The following is a 21415-nucleotide window of genomic DNA, read 5'->3' as shown; positions in this document are numbered from 1 at the left end:
AGTTTTTTTGAGCAAGAAAGCAGATGTGACAGTATCAAAGGGACACTTTCAAGGATTAGAGAGGAGAAAAATCTAGGAAACCGGTTAGGAGATAACCATAGAAGTAATAATCTGTCTTAACTAAGATGACAGCATAGTGTAAATTTTTATTATTTTTACTGGTATAAAACTAGGGTAAGATAAATGGAGATGTTTATTTAAGAGCGCTTAAAATGTTGAGAGGGGAGAAGCTGATTAAATGAGCAGAGTTCCTTTCCTCCTTACTATTCCTCCTGTCCTCCAAAACCTAGTCTCAGTGCTCATCCTAAGTAAACTGTCTGAGAAAATAGCAAGGCCTGCAGTCCCCACTGACAGAGAGCTGAAAAGGTTAGGAGATTTCCAGCAGTCATGTTAGAAGGAAAAGGTGATAACTGAGGTAAACATACATATTGGGAGGAAGGTCACATAAAAGTCTTTGTCAGGGGTCTTGTTTATAAGCGACAACAACATATTCAAACTGGCTTAACTAAAAGGGGGAACTTGTTAAAAGAACATTTGCAGATCACAGTTAAACTTAGGAATGGTTATCTCAGTGAAGAGAAGGAACCAGGTCAATTCAGGGGGCCCTCAGGAGCTACTGGAAACAAGATCCCAGCTGTCACCAGGGCTCTTTCCAGCTCTTGTCTTTGCTTCTCTCCGGCTGCTTCATTTGTGCTTACTGCTGACCTCCTGAAACATGGCAGGAAACATGGCTGCCAGCAGCTCATGAGCCTCATTCCCCACCCCTCAGTCACTAGAGAAGGACCGGTCTTTTCTCAAGTCCAGGGAAGGATTCTTAGTTTTCCAACTTTGACCCTTACTCAGACTAATCATCTAATTAATTCTGGCTAATGAGGGAGGGCTGTGCCAGTTCTCCTACTATAGTCATGGGAAGGTAGATCAGCTAGGGGGCTAGGGGAGGAGGGAATTCATAGGTCACATGGGGGAAGAAGAGTGCTGAAAACAGAGAAACAATAGGTGCACACTATACAATAGGGGAATCAATCCCATAGTCTCATGTTTCTGACAGATCTAGCTGTGAGAGACATTAGTTATTACACAGGGCCATCATCCACTTTATTCCCTGAATGTAGAATTATTTAAATTTCTATACTCAAGACTTAGCCAAAAACGTCACTTCTTTATTTAAACAGAAAGTAGTAGTGCTGGAACCTGGACACTCAATGTATTGTGGAAAATGTGTGGGATTGATGTCCACATGGATCCTAACATTGGCAAAAGACTTAACGCTCTGGGCAATACCCTTACAACACTGACAGGAGAGGAGGACACAGATGACATTGCCGATCTAAATTCAGTGAACATAGCTGACCTGTCAGATGAAGATGAAGTCGACACTATGTCTCCCACTATCCATACTGTAAGTAAACTCACAGTTAGACTTTTTCAGGACTGGCTTTTACCCTGAGAAAGGGATATTATTAGGTCAGTGTTATTTACTGTAGTCGCTAATTGTGGAGGAAGGAAGGGAGTGGTGGTTCTCTGTGTCTACGTTTATATAATATTGTTTTTTTAATTCCATAATATTGTCTTTTAATTGAATTCCTTGTTTCATAACGGCTGTCAACCAACTTGTGCCTTAACCTGCAGGTAACATGTTAACAGTAAAAGCAAAGTGCAAGCAGATCTGTAGAGACAGAAAGTAGATCAGTGGTTGCCTAGGACTGGGAGAGTTTAGGGGGTTGGGAGAGGGGATGGGAAGAGACTGCTAATGTTAGGAGGTTTTGTTTGGGAGGCGGTGAAAATGTTCTAAATAGATTCTGATGATGGCTGTACAACTTTGTGACTATACTAAAAACCACTATAAACCATTATACATTTTAAATGGGTCAATTTTATGGCATGTGAATTATCTCAATAATGATGTTCAAAAATGAAAGTCAAAAGCAAAGTGCACCCACACAAAATAAAGTATACATTTTAAAAATGTGTATTTCAATTTATACTGTACATATTCTATAGTATCAGATTGATTAGTTATTAGTTAAACCTATTATTTATTAGTTAAAAAGAAAGTTTCTCTCTGCTTTCATTCTATTATCAACGTAAAAATTTTTTTGAAACATCTTTTAACTACTGTATCATGAAATAGTTTTGTTCTTGGAAAGAAATTTTTTAAAAATTAACATTACTGTTTACCATTTAGAGTTCAGAGGAAAGTTCAGTAAGTGGAGATGGCCACAAGCTCACCTTTGGGCAACGACTTGTAAATCACCTCCTAGGCCTGAGGCCTCCACATCAGCGCTATTCTGTTCCTGCAGAGTATCTGTGTAACCCAGAGATGTGGGCCTCCCCTCAGTCTAGCCAGTCCCATCTGAAAGCATGCAGAGCTCACTCATGGGGAAACGTAGGTAGCAACTAAATGGATTCCTTATGAAAATGAAGGGGTTTGAATCACTGGAGAATTCCAATCATCTTACTTAATATAGATGGCTTTGATTCTTGCATGCTTCCTTTGATTTAAGGTGTTATTTCTGTGATAGGGTAGATTTGCTTTGTGACCTGAGGGTGTTACTGACAGACATGCTTTTGATTTTTCAGGAAGCTGTAGATCATCGAAGACAAGGAGCATCTTGTAGCCAGCCAGGAGAACTTAGAGGAAGAAAAATTATGAAGCGTATAGTGGATATCAGAGAACTGAATGAACAGGCCAAAGTAATAGATGATCTTAAGTATGTATAATGATTTTTAATTTAGTATAGTATTCCCTAATAATAGAATAGATTTTAAATGTGAAGGAAACTGGATTGGGGCCAGTACAACCCATTTAGTTTATAAATGAGATCACCAAGGTCCAGAAAAGTTTGGTGATTTGTCTGAGATCATACATTCATTAGTGATAAAGTTAGAAATGTTAGTCTAGTGCTCATCACAGCTCCCCATTTCTGAGAAGTTTATGACTGACTTTATGTCACATATATGCATCGCTACGTGTATACACATGTATCTTCACATATGTATGTAAATACGAGTGTTTTGCTAACAGTATTTTTGGAATGCAAATTTTTGAGAGAGGAAGAAAATTTAGAATTTATTAAGTACCTATTGTGATTCTGACGTGTTATCTCTATTTAATCCTCACAACATTTCTATGAGATTAGATGGCATTATCCAAACTTTATAGATGAGAAAACTGGCTCGGAGAGATTAAAGAATTGGAATTTGAACCTGTGTTTGTCTGAATTCAAACTTCATGCTTTTTGCTTGCCTGTATTAGCAGTTCACTAGAACTGAGGTGAGGGTAGGGCGAGCCAAGAGGGGGGAGTAGGCGGAAGTCATTTTTTTCTTTATCTGTAGCCTGCTAAATAGTACTGACTAGGTAATACTTGCTCTGTAAGACTAAATATTCTTCTTGCCAAACTGAAATTTTTGTTTTCCCCAAAGGTGGAAAACATACTTCATCTTTTCTAATCTTTGTACTCCTGTATCTGTGTTTTTTTGCATTCGAGGATTTTACAGAAATGTATACATTGTACAGTGAAAGGTATTTGCTAAAAACTTGTCTGTAAAATCAATTATGATACAGTGATTCACGTTTTCCTGTTGACTTACATTACAGTTTGAGTTTTGTTATCAGGGGAAAACTGACTTGAAGCAAAATATACTTCCTCCCCTAAAATCTTACCTGAGGCTTAAATTATATGTAAAATATTACATACAGATACTATTCTGCTAAGTGGTTCCATAGCTTTCCTGAGATTATCACAGAGACTCTTGATGTAGAAATGGATAAGAACCATTTCCTAAAACATTAGAGAAAGATTTTTTTTTTTTTTTTTACAGTTTGCCAGATATGAGTATTAAGTTTATGCAGGATTTTGGCCTGTCCATACATAATCTTTGATATTCTGATAGAGAATTTTAAAAGAAGCAAGTAAAAATCACTCTTACTTTGTTACCTCATTACACTAACTGCCATATTTGTTTTTTATCCAGAAAACTAGGTGCAAGTGAAGGAACCATAAACCAGGAAATTCAACGTTATCAACAATTAGAATCTGTTGCTGTGAATGATATTAGAAGAGATGTTCGTAAAAAATTACGGAGGTCCAGTATGCGAGTGAGTAAACATTTAAGGAGAATTTTATTAAAGTAGACTATGTAAACATTTTATCACTTTATGAAATTTTATGATGATACTTACGTTGTTCTCTTTCTTCCTCCATTGCTAGTGATAACACTTGATTTGTGTATCTCATGTCTACTATGTACCAGGCACTGTTTAAAGCACTTTACATTCAATAACCCATTAAATCTTTACAACAACCCTATGTGGTAGCTTATATTATTTTCCCCATTTTAAAGATGAGGAAACTGAGGCACAGAGCGGTCAAGCAATTTGCCCAAGGTTATACAGCCAGTAATTCCAGTGGAGCCAAGATTCAAACCCAAACAGTGGAATTCTACAGTTTATGCCCTTAGCCACTGTGTTCTGTCTGCCTTTCATGAAGTCATACTTTCTTTTTTGTCTCTAATTCAAATGTGAAATTTTTTGAGATGTCCATTCTACCCCTCCCATTTTCCACAGAAGACTTTACTCTTAGCCACTACATATTGTCAGCACTTTATTCTTACCTTTATTATTTGCATATTTAGTTGCCCTTACTAGTATTTGAGTCTCTTAAAGGACAAGTTGTTTATCTTTGACCTTACTATCTACCACATTCTGGGATTTAGTCCAATTGCTGAACGCTTGAAATAAATATATAGATAGATGTACTAGAAAAATAGAGTAGAAAATAATTCTAAAACGTATTCAAATGGAGGTAGGTTGCTTTGGGTCAAGGTGGTCTTGTTAGTAGAAAAACTAATTTTTAAAAATATAGTCAGCAAAACCCTCCAGTTTTTTTTAACCAGAATATGGTTTTTGGGTGTTACCCCAATACATAAATGCTGGTTAAATCAGAGCTGTTGAGGTTAGAGAAAATGTGGAAAGGTTGCAGGGATCCAGAGTTCATCGGCTTGAACTTTCTTTCCTTGGTCACCACCAAAGTCCTAGACCTCATTTGAATAGTGTTCTAAATTATTTATTTAAATTAGGAATAAAATTCAATTTTATTCATCACTGGCTTCTGATAGTACTAAATGGATAGTGATGCTCTGTAATGCATAACTCTGTGTTTAAATTTTTTGCCACTATGTACCTCACAGTCATGCAACATAATGAAAATATTGCTTGCCATACTGTTTATAAGCTAGTTTAGACTTGGCAGTTAACTGTTAAAAATAAAACTAGGTAGAGAGGATTAGGAAAATTACTGAAATTAAATCTGTGTTCTTAACATTTTTCTCATTTGGTATTTCCCCCTCAATTCCCTTTTAGTCCTCTTGCTTTCTAAGTCTCCATTGTATTAGAATCTTTTTACTATCTAGCCCCCCCAAACTACAAATTTGAAGAAGAGGGATTTGGTGACAAGGAGGGTGTTCCAGTCACCACTTCCTTTCCTTTTCTGTAATAAAGAGTTCTGTCAGGAGGGGTACCCTTGGGTGGTACTCGGGATGATTAGTGGTCGCTCCCTCCCTCCCCCTCCCCCTCTTCCCTGATCTCCTCTTCTCCCCCCTCCCCTCACGTTTCTCCCAGAATCTTTCCTTTTAATTCTCATTTTCTTTCTTTTCTTATTGTTTCCTTATTTCTCCCCTTATTTCTATACCCCTCATCCCTGCTCCCAACTCAAACGAGCTGGTGGCTCCTATTTTCCTTGTACAGCCTTCCTAATTGACGTTAGGACTAAGAATAGTTGATTCCTGCTGCACTTTGATCCATCTGTGTTGTTAAGTGACATTTAAAGTCACAATTTAAGATAACTTGTCATTGACCTGGGGGAGACAAGATAACTTCTTTAATAGCAGAACATTTTACCTGAAGTCAGATATTACAACAGTAAACAACTGCCTAAAGTCACCCTTTTTCTATCCCCTTTCATTAGGCTGCTTCCCTAAAGGATAAGTGGGGTTTGGGTTACAAACCAAGTTACAGCCGATCAAAAACCATTTCAGCTTCTGGAAGACCACCTCTTAAGCGAATGGAAAGGGCAAGGTAATATATTTCAACCAATGAAACAAGTAATAAAATTGCTGACTCTTTTGCCAAAGGTCACTACTTATTTATTGGGGGAATTACAAAATTAAGGTAGCAAATGGACCTTATTAGTAAAACTAGTAATAGTGGATACTGTCAAACTAAGAAGTTTGAGGAATCCCTCTATCTCATTTATACTCTACTTTTATGTTATAAAAGTCATTGTGTGCTTTTTAGTAATGAAGTACACTGCTATTTAGACAAGTTTATGCATAAACTTATAGACTATCCAAAGAAATGAATATTTGCATGTTAGTAGCTGCAGCTCTAAATTTGTCATTTTAGAAAAAGTGTGATTATACACACATTTAACATATGAAAAATGGAAATTTTACTTATTATTGAAGAAAAATATAGTTTTACTAGTAAATGAACACTATAAAGTAAGTATAAATTCTTTTTTATAAGGCTTAATTTTAGGAAATCTTGTGTTAAAGCAATGAACTTTTTTTTTATGAGATGCTAAAGGTTAAGAAATGGAATACCAAAAGTTCAATCCTTGGATAAGGTAAATATTTAGAAATAAAGTGTTAATGTCATTAATCAGACTTTTATAAAGTCCAGGGGTTTTTTTTGAACACGAATATTAATGTTTTATAACTTTATATTTTATTATAGTTCTCGAGTAGGTGAAACTGAGGAGCTCCCAGAAATCCGGGTGGATGCAGCATCTCCTGGACCCAGAGTCACTTTCAATATCCAAGATACAGTAAGAGAGATACTATTTGTTAGAGATACACAGTGCTAAATAATTTTTAGTAATTACAAAATTATAGTAGTTATGCAGTTTAGAAATAGTAGTTCCTACTTACAGTGAAAGTGTGGATTGTGATGGTTGAGGTGTCTGTACGTTGCCAAATAGCAGAGCACTATTGAGAGCCATGCCGCAGGTGTTAGTGTTTTGCATGTAGAATAAAGACTCCATACTGCTTGTAGGTAGAAACATTTTGTTGAATAATTTTTCTTTCAAGTTTGACTCTGCATTAAACTGGGTATTTTACACAAATGTAAATGTGGAATGTTTTTACTTAATGTATTTTATTGTTTATGTATTTTTGTTCAGAATATATAGAGATAATATCAGAAACTAGTAGTAAAAAAGGTCAGCGTCAAAGTTGTATTCTAATTTTATAGCATGTTAAAATTAATGTTAAAATGTTTGTTGTTTACTTTTAAATCATTGTTTTTTTATTTTTCATTAATTTTTATAAATTTTCTTATTATTTTAATTAAGTTGAAAAAAACGGTATGGGGAAGTACACCACAGTCCAGCTGTCCTGGGGAAGGGTATTTTCAGGTACTTTTTAAGAACAACATAAATTTTGCTTTAAAACTAAGTAACCACTCTGAAAATCTGCTTTAAAAATGTCTTCCTCTCATTTCATACTAAACTCAGACCTTGAAGATATTTTACATAAAGGTTTAAGATTGTTTCAATTCTTTTTCATCATTTATATTTCCTAAGCTTTTTCATGAATATATTTTACTTCTATACTCACTTATAATTTAATAGTAATTATTTAATCTCCAAAATTAAAGAAGGACTAAATCAGCACACCAGATTAACTCAACAAAATCATAAACCAAAAACTGTTACAGTTATTTGCTAATCCCGAAGTGAATCTCTTTTTCCCTACACTCAAACACAAAATGAATCTTTTCTTTAAGAAAAACTTAGTTACCTAATTCAAACTAGAATCAACAGAACAACAAATTAATCGAGTGTTATTTATTTTCAGTCACTAGTATAAAAAAAGCATGTATAAAAGCAATCTATTAAAAATTATGTTCAAAACAGTGTGGAAAATGTGCTACACAATCACTTATAAGTTGAGTTAACACCTTTATAAGCTACATATTTTCCCTAAATATAAGTTATAAAAGTAAAATTTAATTTTAAAATTGTATCTGTATAGTAGGTATATAAATCATTGTCTAGAAATTTTCTGTCAAGTTACATTTAAAAATTGGAACTTATTCCACATTTGTTTCCCCTCGCCCACTCTTTTAAGATAGTCTCAATATATATCCCGTAGTTACACTGAATTTAGTCAAGCCGAATTTTGTTTTAGAACTATTAGGTTGTAATAGAGTGAGCCTGAACAGACATGTCCTTTTTTCTAAAAATGAACTTGGAAATACTGTCCTTTACAGTGAATTGAATGGATTCTACTAATTGATTTTTTTTTCCTGTATTTTTAAAATCGAGATAATTGACATATAACATTATTTTCAGGTATACAACATAATTATTTGATATATGTATATACTGTGAAATGATTGAGTTATTCTTAAAGGCATTAATATTCGAATGATTCAAGTCCAATTTTTAAATAGCAGTATATTCTGTTTATAAAAAATAGTGTATAAAAATCATGAATTACAGATCATTAAGGCATGGTTAAATAGAAAATAAATATAAACAAAGGGATATTTATCTAAACTCTTACCACAGCTTTAAAAGTTGAAGATTTTCTGATAAAATCTGACTTACTTACTAAATGATATGTTATTTTTTAAAAAGTGAAGAAAATCTAGATTCTGCAAATGTTTGAAATTTTGATTATAGGATTTCACTATGTATCTTGTAGTAATATCAATGTACCTTGCACATTACACTTTGCAAAGGCTTATCACATTCCCTCAAAGGATATGTGAGCAAATCTCAAAACTGGGAATCAAAATAAGGTCATAGAAGTTTGTTTTTTGTTTTTTTTGGACCTACTTAAATGCAGTGGTCTCCTGATACAATCCTCAGTGAGTGACATTGTACTTATTATACAAAGTATTTGCCTTAAAATACAGAATTCTTAAGTTTGATTGATTGCTATTTAATTATATAACTATTTACACATCTTTCTTCAGCTCAGTAGGGGCCCATTTTAAAAAGATGTATCCACAGAAAGTATTCTGGAAGCACAGAGTACATTCTGTACTGACAGTTGCATCCTCTTCCATCATTAATTGCTCTCTTGCCCTTCTAATTTAATCACATTGTTTCTTTTGTCTCCACAGCATGATTAACCCATGCTTTAAAGAATTACAGTATGTACTAATTAACATGATGATATATGCTTATATAAAGTAAAATTTCACTCTAATTTTTAGTGAGTCAGTGGTATGACTTTCTGTGGTTTGAACTTCTGCTCCCTTCTTTGGTGTACCATTTCATATGTTTGTAAAGCTGATCTTTCAGTTCAGAGTGAGGAAATTCAATTTTGAGAGAAATTTTAGACGCTTAAATGTATATTTTTTCTTTTTCTTTTTTTTTTTAAGGGAAAAGAGGTTTATAATGTGAACCTGATTCATATTTTTTCTCTTTACATTCAGTTTCCAGAGGAGACAGAACTGGACCTTTTGTCAGTAACCATTGAAGGTCCATCCCATTACTCCTCAAATAGTGAAGGATCATATTCCGTGTTCAGTTCTCCCAAAACTCCAGGAGGCCTTTCACCAGGCATTTCTTTCCAACCTGAGGAGGGCCGACGGGATGACAGTTTGTCTTCTACCAGTGAAGATTCCGAGAAGGATGAAAAGGATGAAGACCATGAGAGGGAAAGGTTCTATATTTACAGGAAACCCTCGTGAGTAGCTTTAAGATCCTTAGGCAGTATTTTAGAATCTAAAACTGAGCTTAAAGCATTATATAACTGTTAATTTTTACAGAAAAAAAAAAAAACTTAACGTGCCTACCCACAGTGAGACTAGGAGACGTATCCATGGTTTACTAATATAATTTAGCTCCATATGGCATTATTTTTTTCTTTCCCTGTCTTTATGTCTTTTAATAAAATCTAGAAAGTAGCATTTTAAATTTTACAATTTGCAAAAATGAAATCTCCTCCAAGTTGTAGAATGTAGGTCATACGCTGATATTCAGACTCCTTAATATCAGTGCTTGTGCCTGTGTCCTGAGCACTGAGAACATTGCCTGACACATGACAGTTACTCAGTACATAGTTGTTGAATAAAATGTGACTCCATTAAACTTAAGAAAAACTTCAATTAGTAGGAGCCAGTTGGGTAATTTGTGTGAATTTATAAAATAGTGAAATTTATTTACAGACTACTGCTCACATAACATGTTGGAAAATAGTTTGTTGAAAACTCTTCCCAGTTTACTACAATGTAATCACCAGTTGTTCTTTCTCTAGACATACATCTCGTAAAAAAGCAACAGGCTTTGCTGCTGTTCATCAGCTATTTACAGAACGCTGGCCAACAGCCCCGGCCAACAGAAGTCTTAGTGGCACAGCTACAGAGAGAAATATTGACTTTGAACTTGATATACGAGTTGAAATTGATAGTGGAAAATGTGTGCTCCACCCAACCACCCTTCTACAAGAACATGATGATATAAGCTTGAGAAGGTAAGATATTGGTCAGAAAGGTGTACAAGTAACCTCATTTGTTAGAACTACTATTTATATATCATTAATCGTAACAAACACTTCCCACCACATCCCAAAATGCAGATTTAAAGAGTATATTTTATTATAATTAGCATGTTTGAGTGCTTATTTGTATATAACATACTGTTTTCTTTAAACAAGTGTATAATATTTTCTGGTGATTAGAAATGGACGTCTGATTTAGATTCTAGCAAATTTGTTAATTAAAATAGTTATATCCTTGGAATTCTTTAAATAAGCATGAATTTCTCAGTCTCTGTCATCATTGTGCACATTTCTGTTTCAAAGAACAGTACAATACTTAAAGATATCTTGTTATTGAAAGTTTGATGACATAAAGAAATAAGAAAGATTGGGAAACAGCTGCACAAAGAGACCTCAGTAAACTGGAATGTTGTTCAGGCTATAACTGCAGCTTTACCATTTGTTACCATCATTGAAGAAATAGTGGTATAAACAGGCCTAGGGTTAGATTATTTTGTTCTTTGAATTTGTTTTGCTTTTCCTTCCTAATCTAAAAAAGAATTATAGGAAAACAGTAATATTAATAATTGAGTGAATGAGTAAGGAGTGGGTGGAAATGTAGATAAAACAAGTAGGCAGAATGCTGACAAATGCTGAAGCTGGGAGATGGACCCATGGGAGTTCATTCTGCTGTTCCATTTACTTTCTGTATGTTCGAAATTTTCTATAATAAAAGATTTTTAAATGTCTCTTTGTCTAATGAAGCTTTTTATAAAATGAGAAGATAAAAAGGCACTCTAAACAGTTAAATTCTTACAAATGTAATAGTGGTGATAAAAAGAACGACTGTTAATTTATTTTTGGTTGAACCGCAGTAAACGAAACTAAATTGCTGGTACTCAGCTATATTTACCTATGTAAAGGGCGGTTTCATTTGGTTCAACCTTATGTGTTCATGTGAAACAGTTGTGATCTCGGGAAAGAGTAACTGCCTTGTGTAGTTGTGGAACATACAACATAAACCTCATCCATGCAAGGATTAACCGGTTTCACTAGAGACGCTGATGAGCTTCACTTTTTCAACCTTATTAATGAAGGATTACATTTCACTTACTATATAAATAAAAGTTTGCTTTTAAACAAAATAAAAGGAAATAAATGTCTTTCAAAAAGATAAAACATTTTTCTATTTATAGGAGTTATGACAGAAGTTCCAGGAGTTTAGATCAAGATTCTCCTTCGAAAAAGAAGAAGTTTCAAACTAATTATGCTTCCACCACGCATTTAATGACTGGCAAGAAAGTGCCATCATCTCTACAAACAAAGCCTAGTGACTTAGAAACAACAGTATTTTACATTCCTGGAGTTGATGTAAAGGTAAAAACCTAAATGTCTAGGATTAGGGATTAGATTATTAGTAGCCATGTTTATTTTCTATCATATATATTCTTCCTTTACCAATTATATTAAAATGAGGCCTTCTGAAGTTTTTCTCTAATATAGCCATATTCTGAACATGAGACCTTCTAAACTGCAGGTTGCCCCTTTTTCCACGAAATTTTGACAGAAAAAGTTAATTTTCTTTTTTAAACATTGATATTCACAATGTATTTGCTAAACCTTGCCTATTGCAACTCTTTTAGATTCTAGAATTATTAAGCTAGGATGTTAAGCTAGAAAGAACTTAAAATATTATCTGGGATGACGCTTTTTAACTTTAAAAATGAGATAAAGCTAATCAGGAACTTGCCGGGATCACAAAGCTAACTCGTAAAATCTTCTGGCTCCTGAACCAGTGTTCTTTCTGCCACATTTTTGTACATTTCTTGGTTTCCCTCATCTGCATAATTTTAATTTTGAAAGTTTATTTGTTTCAATACAGTTGCATTATAATTCCAAGACTCTAAAGACCGAATCACCTAATGCCTCCAGAGGATCTTCCTTGCCAAGAACACTGTCTAAAGAGTCCAAGCTGTACAGTGTGAAAGATAGTGCGACATCTCCTCCTCCTCCTTTACCTTGCACTGCCCAGAGCAAGACTCACACCTTACTTCCCCCCCAGCCCCCGCCTATTCCCTCAGGTATTTACGGAAAATATACTTTAATTTTTTTCATAAATTAAGTTTTAGTCATCACCTACTTGCTCTTTTGAGACTTTCTTTCAAATTCACGTTTAAGAAGAAAGGACTTAGACTTATCAGTAACAACTGTACAAAGTTCACATGTGGAAGTGTTGGCCAACTACTTTTGCCTAGTTCTCAAACTGATATTACCTTAGAATATCAGTTGTTAAAATAAACTTAATGTACTTAAAGTTTACTTAATTTTTTTAGATCTATATATATTTAGAAAAGTCTTAATGTAGTTCAAATCTGGGAGCTTATGATCTAGATGGAAACATCAAAGTTATATCTGGGAGCTTATGATCTAGATGGAAACATCAAAATTATACATTTAAGACAGAGTACACTGGACTTAACCACATTTATTAATTATCTATTATTGCATAACAAATTATCCCAAATTTAGTGGCTTAAAATCTCAAACACACCTTCTGTGGATCAGAAATTCAGGAGCAGTTTGGCAGGGTGAATCTAACTTCACAGTCTTTTATGAAGCTACAGTCAGGATGTTGGCTAGGGCTGCAGTCATCCAAATGCCTGACTGGGTCTGGAAATCTGCTTCCATTGTATCCCATTCACATGGCTGGCAAGCTGGTGCTTTAGTTTCTCCCCACATGGGTCTCTCCACTGGGGTCCCTGAGTGTTCTCAGGACATGGCAGCTGACATTCCCTCAAAAGGTGTGATCCAAAAGAGAACATGGCTAAAGCTGCAATATCTTTTATGGCTTCATCTCAGAAGTCATGTAACATCACTTCCGCAATACCTAATTGATCATACAGTGTGGGAGGGAACTACACAAGGGCGTGAATACCAGGAGGAAAGGACTATTGGAAGTTATCTTGGAATCTGGCTACTATACCATGTGAATAATACCTTATATATATAAAATAGAATATCCAAAAAAGGGACTATTGGACCGGACAAGAATTATTTGAAAAATCTTTATTTGAGAGATGGAACTTGATAAATCTTTTAAAGTAGCCAGTAATCGTGATAATAATGACTAACATTTTTAGATCACTTTTATATATTTTTTAATTTATGTTTGGCTGTGTTGGGTCTTTTTTATTTTGGCTGGTTTTGGTATCAGGGTGATGGTGGCCTCATACAATGAGCTTGGGAGTGTTGCTTCCTCTGCAATTTTTTGGAAGAGTTTGAGACGGATGGGTGTTAGCTCTTCTCTAAATGTTTGATATAATTCACCTGTGAAGCCATCTGGTCCTGGACGTTTGTTTGTTGGAAGACAGTTTCAATTTCATTACTTGTGATCGGTCTGTTCATATTATCTGTTTCTTACTGGTTCAGTCTTGGAAGGTTATACCTTTCTAAGAATTTGTCCATTTCTTCCAGGTTGTCCATTTTATTGGCATAGAGTTGCTTGTAGTAGTCTCTTAGGATGCTTTGTATTTCTGCGGTGTCTGTTGTAACTTCTTTTTCATTTCTAATTTTATTGATTTGAGTCCTCTCCCTCTTTTTCTTGATGAATGTTGCTAATGGTTTATCAATTTTATCTTCTCAAAGAACCAGCTTTCAGTTTTATTGATCTTTGCTATTGTTTTCATTGTTTCTATTTCATTTATTTCTGCTCTGATCTTTATGATTTCTTTCCTTCTGCTAAGTTTGGGTTTTGTTTGTTCTTCTTTCTCTGGTTCCTTTAGGTGTAAGGTTAGATTGTTTGTTTGAGATTTTTCTTGTTTCTTGAGGTAGGCTTGTATTCCTATAAACTTCCCTCTTAGAACTGCTTTTGCTGCATCCCATAGGTTTTGGATCATCATGTTTTCATTGTCATTTATCTCTAGATATTTTTTGATTTCCTCTTTGATTTCTTCAGTGATCTCTTGGTTATTTAGTAACATATTGTTTAGCCTCCATGTGTTTGTGTTTTTTACAATTTTTTCCCTGTAATTCATTTCTACTCTCATAGCGTTGTGGTCAGAAAAGATGCTTGATATGATTTTAATTTTCTTAAATTTACTGAGGCTTGATTTGTGACCCAAGATGTGATCTCTCTTGGAGAATGTTCCATGCACATTTGAGAAGAAAGTGTAATCTGCTGTTTTTGGATGGAATGTCCTGTAAATATCAATTAAATCTATCTGGTCTGTCATGTCATTTAAAGCTTGGGTTTCCTTATTAATTTTCTGTTTGGATGATCTGTCCATTGGTGTAAGTGAGGTGTTAAAGTCCCCCACTATTATTATGTTACTGTCGATTTCCTCTTTTATAGCTGTTATCAGTTGTCTTGTGTATTGAGGTGCTCCTATGTTGGGTGCATATATATTTATAATTGTTATATCTTCTTCTTGGATTGATACCCTGATCATTATGTAGTGTCCTTCCTTGTCTCTTGTAACATTCTTTATTTTAAAGTCTATTTTATCTGATATGAGTATTGCTGCTCCAGCTTTCTTTTGATTTCCATTTGCATGGAATATGTTTTTCCATCCCCTCACTTTCAGTCTGAATGTGTCCCTAGGTCTGAAGTGGGTCTCTTGTAGACAGCATATATATGGGTCTTGTTTTTGTATCCATTCAGCAAGCCTGTGTCTTTTGGTTGGAGCATTTAATCCATTCAGGTTTAGGGTAATTATTGATATGTATGTTCCTATTACCATTTTCTAATTGTTTTGGGTTTGTTTTTGTAGGTCCTTTCTTCTCTTTTGTTTCCCACTTAGAGTAGTTCCTTTAGCATTTGTTGTAGAGCTAGTTTGGTGGTGCTGAATTCTCTTAGCTTTTGCTTGTCTGTAAAGCTTTTGATTTCTCCATGGAATCTGAATGAGATCCTTGCCGGGTAGAGTAATCTTGGTTGTAGGTTTTTCCGTTTAATCACTTTAAGCATATCATGCCACTCCCTTCTGGCTTGTAGAGTTTCTGCTGAGAAATCAGCTGTTAACCTTATGGGAGTTCCCTTGTATGTTATTTGTTGTTTTTCCCTTGCTGCTTTTAATAATTTTTCTTTGTCTTTAATTTTTGCCAATTTGATTACTATGTGTCTCGACGTGCTTCTCCTTGGGTTTATCCTGTATGGGACTGTCTGTGCTTCCTGGACTTGGGTGACTATTTCCTTTCCCATGTTAGGGAAGTTTTCGACTATAATCTCTTCACATATTTTCTCGGGTCCTTTCTCTCTCTTCTCCTTCTGGGACCCCTGTAATGTGAATGGTGTTGCGTTTAATGTTGTCCCAGAGGTCTCTTAGGCTGTCTTCATTTCTTTTCATTCTTTTTTCTTTATTCTGTTCTGCAGCAGTGAATGCCACCATTCTATCTTCCAGGTCACTTATCTGTTCTTCTGCCTCAGTTATTCTGCTATTGATTCCTTCTAGTGTAGTTTTCATTTCAGTTGTTGTATTGTTCATCTCTGTTGGTTTGTTCTTTAATTCTTCTAGGTCTTTTTTAAACATCTCTTGCATCTTCTCGATCTTTGCCTCCATTCTTTTTCCAAGGTCCTGGATCATCTTCACTATCATTATTCTGAATTCTTTTTCTGGAAGGTTGCCTGTCTCCACTTCATTTAGTTGTTTTTCTGGGGTTTTGTCTTGTTCCTTCAACTGGTACATAGCCCTCTGCCTTTTCATCTTGTCTGTCTTTCTGTGAATGTGGTTTTTGTTCCACAGGCTGCAGGATTGTAGTTCTTCTTGCTTCTGCTCTCTGCGTTGGGTCTTAGTTGTGGCACACGGGATCTTTCGTTGCAAGGCATGGGCTTGTCTCTAGTTGTGGCGTGTGGGCTCCAGAGTGCATGTGCTCTGTAGTTGCAGCACACGGGCTCAGTAGTTGCAGTGTGTGGGCTTAGTTGCCCCACAGCATGTGGGATCTTAGTTCCCTGACCAGGGATCGAAGCCATATCCCCTACGTTGGAAGGCAGATTCTTTACCAGTGGACCACTGGGGAAGTCCCTAGATCACTTTTAAATTGACAAGACACATGTATGTCCATTAAGTGCAAGGCAGATATTATCAATATTGTCCCCATTTTATATATGAAATTTAAAGCTCACAGAAGTTGCATTTCTTTCCTACTTTTACAAGCTAGTACATGCTGGAGTTGGAAACCTAAGCCAAAGTTAGCTAAATATTAGTTAGCTATTATAATCATTCTACTGATGTGGAAATATTTAGTCAGGTAGAAGGAAAGAGAGGTGCAGCCCATGTAAGGAGGCATTATAAATGCATACAAGGTAAGAACAGCAAGAACACAGGAAAACCTAAAAACAATGATGGTTTTCCTCAACTTGCCACAGAATATCATTAGTCAAAATTGTCTACATCTTACTCCTCAAGTGGACAAAATAATACTAAATGAGAGATTAAATGCTAAAATAATACTAATGAGAGAGTTAGCAAAGTATAAACTTGAAAAATTGAACCAAAATTTGTTACCTAGAGCAAATAGGAATAACTGTTGTACTTTTATATACATCATTGATTATCTTTGTATTCTAACAATAATTTATGATTTCTTTCAACCTGTTTTTATTGCATTCTTGTATGGTTTTAAATAAAAGGTGCTTCCTGTGATTAGACTGTCATATAATTCTCATTTCTCACAAAATTATTGTATGTTTTATGGAAACTATTAAATTCACTTCACACCCTTAAATGTTCTAGCCAAAGGAAAAGGAAGTGGAGGAGTAAAAACAGCCAAGTTATATGCCTGGGTAGCACTTCAGTCATTGCCAGAAGAAATGGTTATTAGTCCCTGCCTATTAGACTTTCTGGAAAAGGCTCTGGAAACTATCCCAATTACACCAGTTGAAAGGAACTATACAAGTGAGTGTCCTCTTTATATACTTATTTGCCCATCACATGTACTTTGGGGTCCTATTACTTAGAAGGATTTCTTAATGCTATTATATATTCAGTGATAAATGTAAAGGAATTATAGAACTGAAGAAGAACTTGAGAGACCATCTAGTCCTGGTGGGGTTTTACGATTCTTCCACGGCCACAGCTAGTGACAAAATTAACATTTTTAGGTCCTATGTTAGCGTGTCTCTTGGACTGGAAACTCCTTGAGGGCAAAGGCATAATTACTTTTTTCTTTGTTCATTGTTTGGTATAGCAGCAGGGAATCAGAGTTTGGAGGAATGAGTAAGAGGTTTGAATAGGGAAAGATGTATAGAATGATGGGCTACAGAGCCAGTGTTTTCTCTGTGTTCATACCCCTGATCTCAGTACTAGCATAAGAGAAAAAGGTCTTTTAATAAATAGTTTGCCCTTGCCCTAAGAGTGCACTTAAAACTAAATATTTTAACAGCTATCAGCTCACAAGATGAAGATATGGGACATTTTGAAATACCAGATCCTATGGAAGAATCAACAACATCACTAGTATCATCTTCAACATCTGCTTACTCTTCCTTCCCTGTAGATGTTGTGGTTTATGTACGAGTTCAGGTGATATACTTCATTTATTCCTTTCTCTTTTAAAGAAAAAAAATTTTTCTTAAGTTTATTTGAACATTTACAATACTACTACCCTTTAACGTTTTCTTAAGCTTCATGGACCTTTAGTATGTCTATGATGGCTTAGAGGTTGTGTGAACCTTTGGGAAGTATATGTACAACTTTATGTGTGTATTTACGTGTCTGCTGAGGAGGTTCATATCTTTGAGTTTTCAAAATTGAGATCTCATACTTTTGTGGCAAATGTAAAAATATGTAAGTTAAAACTTTTTCAGCACTATGCCATTTTTTATGATGGCACCTGTATTTCTTGTCATTATGGTCATTTGGGGGCAGATATAAAGTGAAATTGAGATACAAAGTCACAATAGTACCTTTGTTAGATTTTTCTAAGAGTTATATAATATATATTTAGTATTTTATTCTAAAATTCAGTCCTATCTGTAGGCCTTTAGGAGTATAGGCATACCTGAGAGAGATTGTGGGTTCAGTTCCAAACTACCACTGCAATAAAGCAGATATTGCAGTGAAGCAAGTTACATGAAGTTTTTGATTCCTCAGTGCATATAAAAGTTATGTTTACACTGTATGGTAGTTTATTAAGTGTGCAATAGTATTATATCTAAAAAAACAGTGTACCTACCTTAATTAAAAAATAACGCTGTTGGGGCTCCCTGGTGGCGCAGTGGTTGAGAGTCTGCCTGCCGATGCAGGGGACGTGGGTTCGTGCCCCGGTCCGGGAAGATCCCACATGCTGCGGAGTGGCTGGGCCCGTGAGCCATGGCCGCTGAGCCTGCACGTCCGGAGCCTGTGCTCCACAATGGGAGAGGCCACAACAGTGAGAGGCCCACGTACCGCAAAAAAAAAAAAAAAAAAAAAAAAAAAGAAACGCTAATGATCATCTGTTCAGATTAATTTCTACAATAGCAATTTGGCCAAAAGAACTTCAGTCTGATCTTCTGGAGTTTTTGCACAAGCTTTTTTGAAGATCTGATGAAAACATGTAATGAGTGAGGGCTTGAGAGCTTGTAAAACTTCAGTTATTAATGCAATAGCCTTTTAAAATTTTAGTATAAAAGGAAATCATTTCCTTTAAAATACTTGATTATGAACAATATGAACGTAAACATCTTTAATGTTCTGAATTATCTAAATGTCTACATATTTACTGCTTAGAGATAGTTCCTCAAATATTTAGATTTTTAAAAATGATACCATTTTGTTAATATACTTTGGTTAATGTATCGTGTGTTTGTTTGAAAAAGGTAGGACACACTAAAGACAAAATTCTTTTAAGTAAGACAAAATTCTTTTAAGTGTCAAATAATAAATTTGGTATATGTAGACTGAAATGGAAACTGAATGTAATTTTTGGAGTCCAGTGGGAAAATTTTTAATCATCTAGCTCCTAGAAACTTTTTATTTGGCTTTCTGCACTTTTTAGCCCTCACAGATCAAGTTTAGCTGTTTACCGGTGTCAAGAGTAGAATGCATGCTAAAGCTGCCATCCCTGGACTTGGTGTTTTCTTCAAACCGAGGAGAGCTGGAGACTTTAGGGGCTACGTATCCTGCAGAGACTTTATCCCCTGGAGGTAATGCTCCTCAGAGTGGAACAAAGACCTCTGCAAGCAAAACTGGAATACCAGGTGTGGAAACATTCTTTTATTCAATTGGCATAAAGCCAAATATTATTTTAACAGTAATATATATTGCCAAATAAATAAATTTGGAAAAGGAGAATATTTGAGAATTAGAGTACTTGTAGAAAAAAATCTATAGTAGATCAAAGTTTTGAGTGTATTTTATTACAAAGGAATGGCAGTGGGATAGCATTTTATTGTTGGTTTCACGTACGCATTACATGCACTATGAGGTATGAATGATAATGTGTTCAAGTACTTCTGAGTGTTTGATTTTATGCTATATTTTTATATTACAAGTAATCAGTGTTGCAAATGGTAAATAAGAGATGTAGTATTATCTTGCAAGGATTTCTTATCACACTGAATTAAAAGTATATCACATTGTGTGTGTGTATAAAAAGACTTTTTAATGGTAAATTTTGTTACCTACCTCAAATGTTTGTTTCATGAATGGTTTAGTTTTTAAAGCAGAACTGATGATTTCCTGATGAGATAGTCACACTTCACTGTATTAAAACTGTGTCATTTCTGCCCTAAAAATCATTTAGAGATCACAAATGCAAAAAATAAAGATTTTCTTGGCCATTTTTTAAAAGAGAGACTAGAATGAATGAAAATTGATGAGAGAACTAATGTTCAGTGTTTTCAAGCAGTGGGGGCGTGATTCTGCCCCCAGGGGATATTCCGCAATGTGGAGAAATGGCTAAAGCAAAACATTTGCTTTGCTGTGTAAATCTCTGAAAATTTTCACAACAAAAAGTTGATATTTTACAAATAAGATTTTTGCTAATGCCATAGCCCACTGTCTTACACTTAGCTCCTAAATATTGCTGCTGGAATTGTATTGTAGTCAACAACATGTTGGAGCGGTAGTGCTGGTTTTTGAAAACATATTTTTTGATTATAAAATTAACTCACTGTTTATTACAGAACGTAAAGAAAACAGAAAAGTATCAAAAATGAAAATATCCCTTTATCAGTTCCTACCTACTCTCTAGCATTTTTGTGAAGATATGATCTTTTTCCCAGGAAAGACTGAAATATGGTCTCTTCTGCTATGTAACTTTCAGAAATTTTAAATATAGGTTTTCCCAAATTATTAAGAATTTATCTCTAAAATAACTTTAATGACTGTATGATATAACATCATTTTGATCATATATTTGAAACTCCCTGGGCTCTTCGGTTTTTATTTTGTGAATAATATTGAGATGAGTTATCTCTGTGTATAAATATTTTTAAACATCCATAGGATTAATGCCTAAAAGTGGAATTCCTAAGTCAGAGAGTACTAACATTTTAAGGTGTTTGATATATTTTACTCTCTAGTAAGACTATAAAGATTTCTGCATCTTCACCACAACGTATCTGAACGTCAAGTTCACTGTACTCTTCCCAACACTTTGCTTTAAATTTATTTTCAATCATTGTTAATATGATTGACTAAAACAGGATTTTATTATTTTAATCTATATTGTTACTTTATTGGCTGTTTGACAGAGGGGGATAAATATGCCCATGCCCATTTCTCTGTTGGGATATTCACTTTTTTCTTAATGACAAAATATCACAAATTATTAACACAAATTATTATAGCAGTGTATATGTACTATGCTAGAAATATATAATGAGAGGAAAATAAAATGAGCAGCTATTTTTATGTCCACATTTATTTTAGAAAATTAAAGAATGGAACAGCACCCCTTATTCTATCATCATAAAGCATGAAAGAAGGAATGATGGTGAGAATAA

General features: G+C 34.8%; 1 protein-coding gene across 8 annotated transcripts in view; it reads left to right on the top strand.

Annotated features, from left to right (window-relative positions):
- The window catches only part of BLTP1 (bridge-like lipid transfer protein family member 1), a 207902-nt gene that overhangs the window by 166256 nt on the left and 20231 nt on the right, over positions 1 to 21415 (top strand). For 5 of the 8 annotated variants that reach the window (XM_089911536.1, XM_089911537.1, XM_089911540.1 and 2 more), the window contains 13 exons: positions 1173 to 1399; positions 2581 to 2711; positions 3976 to 4099; positions 5967 to 6076; positions 6737 to 6827; positions 7353 to 7415; positions 9449 to 9702; positions 10273 to 10488; positions 11691 to 11871; positions 12377 to 12575; positions 17223 to 17384; positions 17872 to 18011; positions 19465 to 19666. In XM_089911536.1, coding sequence (XP_089767662.1) covers positions 1173 to 1399; positions 2581 to 2711; positions 3976 to 4099; positions 5967 to 6076; positions 6737 to 6827; positions 7353 to 7415; positions 9449 to 9702; positions 10273 to 10488; positions 11691 to 11871; positions 12377 to 12575; positions 17223 to 17384; positions 17872 to 18011; positions 19465 to 19666 — 2100 coding nt within the window. Of the gene's footprint in view, positions 1 to 1172; positions 1400 to 2185; positions 2387 to 2580; positions 2712 to 3975; positions 4100 to 5966; positions 6077 to 6736; positions 6828 to 7352; positions 7416 to 9448; positions 9703 to 10272; positions 10489 to 11690; positions 11872 to 12376; positions 12576 to 17222; positions 17385 to 17871; positions 18012 to 19464; positions 19667 to 21341; positions 21406 to 21415 lie in introns of all 8 variants that reach the window. The other 3 variants (XR_016393200.1, XM_022596400.3, XM_089911539.1) reach the window with 3 other exon arrangements.

Source organism: Delphinapterus leucas, chromosome 5 (assembly GCF_059928025.1).
Source record: "Delphinapterus leucas isolate spDelLeu-1000000601 "Yukka" chromosome 5, BTC_Dleu_Yukka2, whole genome shotgun sequence".
NCBI lineage: Eukaryota > Metazoa > Chordata > Mammalia > Artiodactyla > Monodontidae > Delphinapterus > Delphinapterus leucas.
Note: the sequence above shows the minus strand (reverse complement) of the source record. Positions and strands in the feature narration are given on the sequence as shown.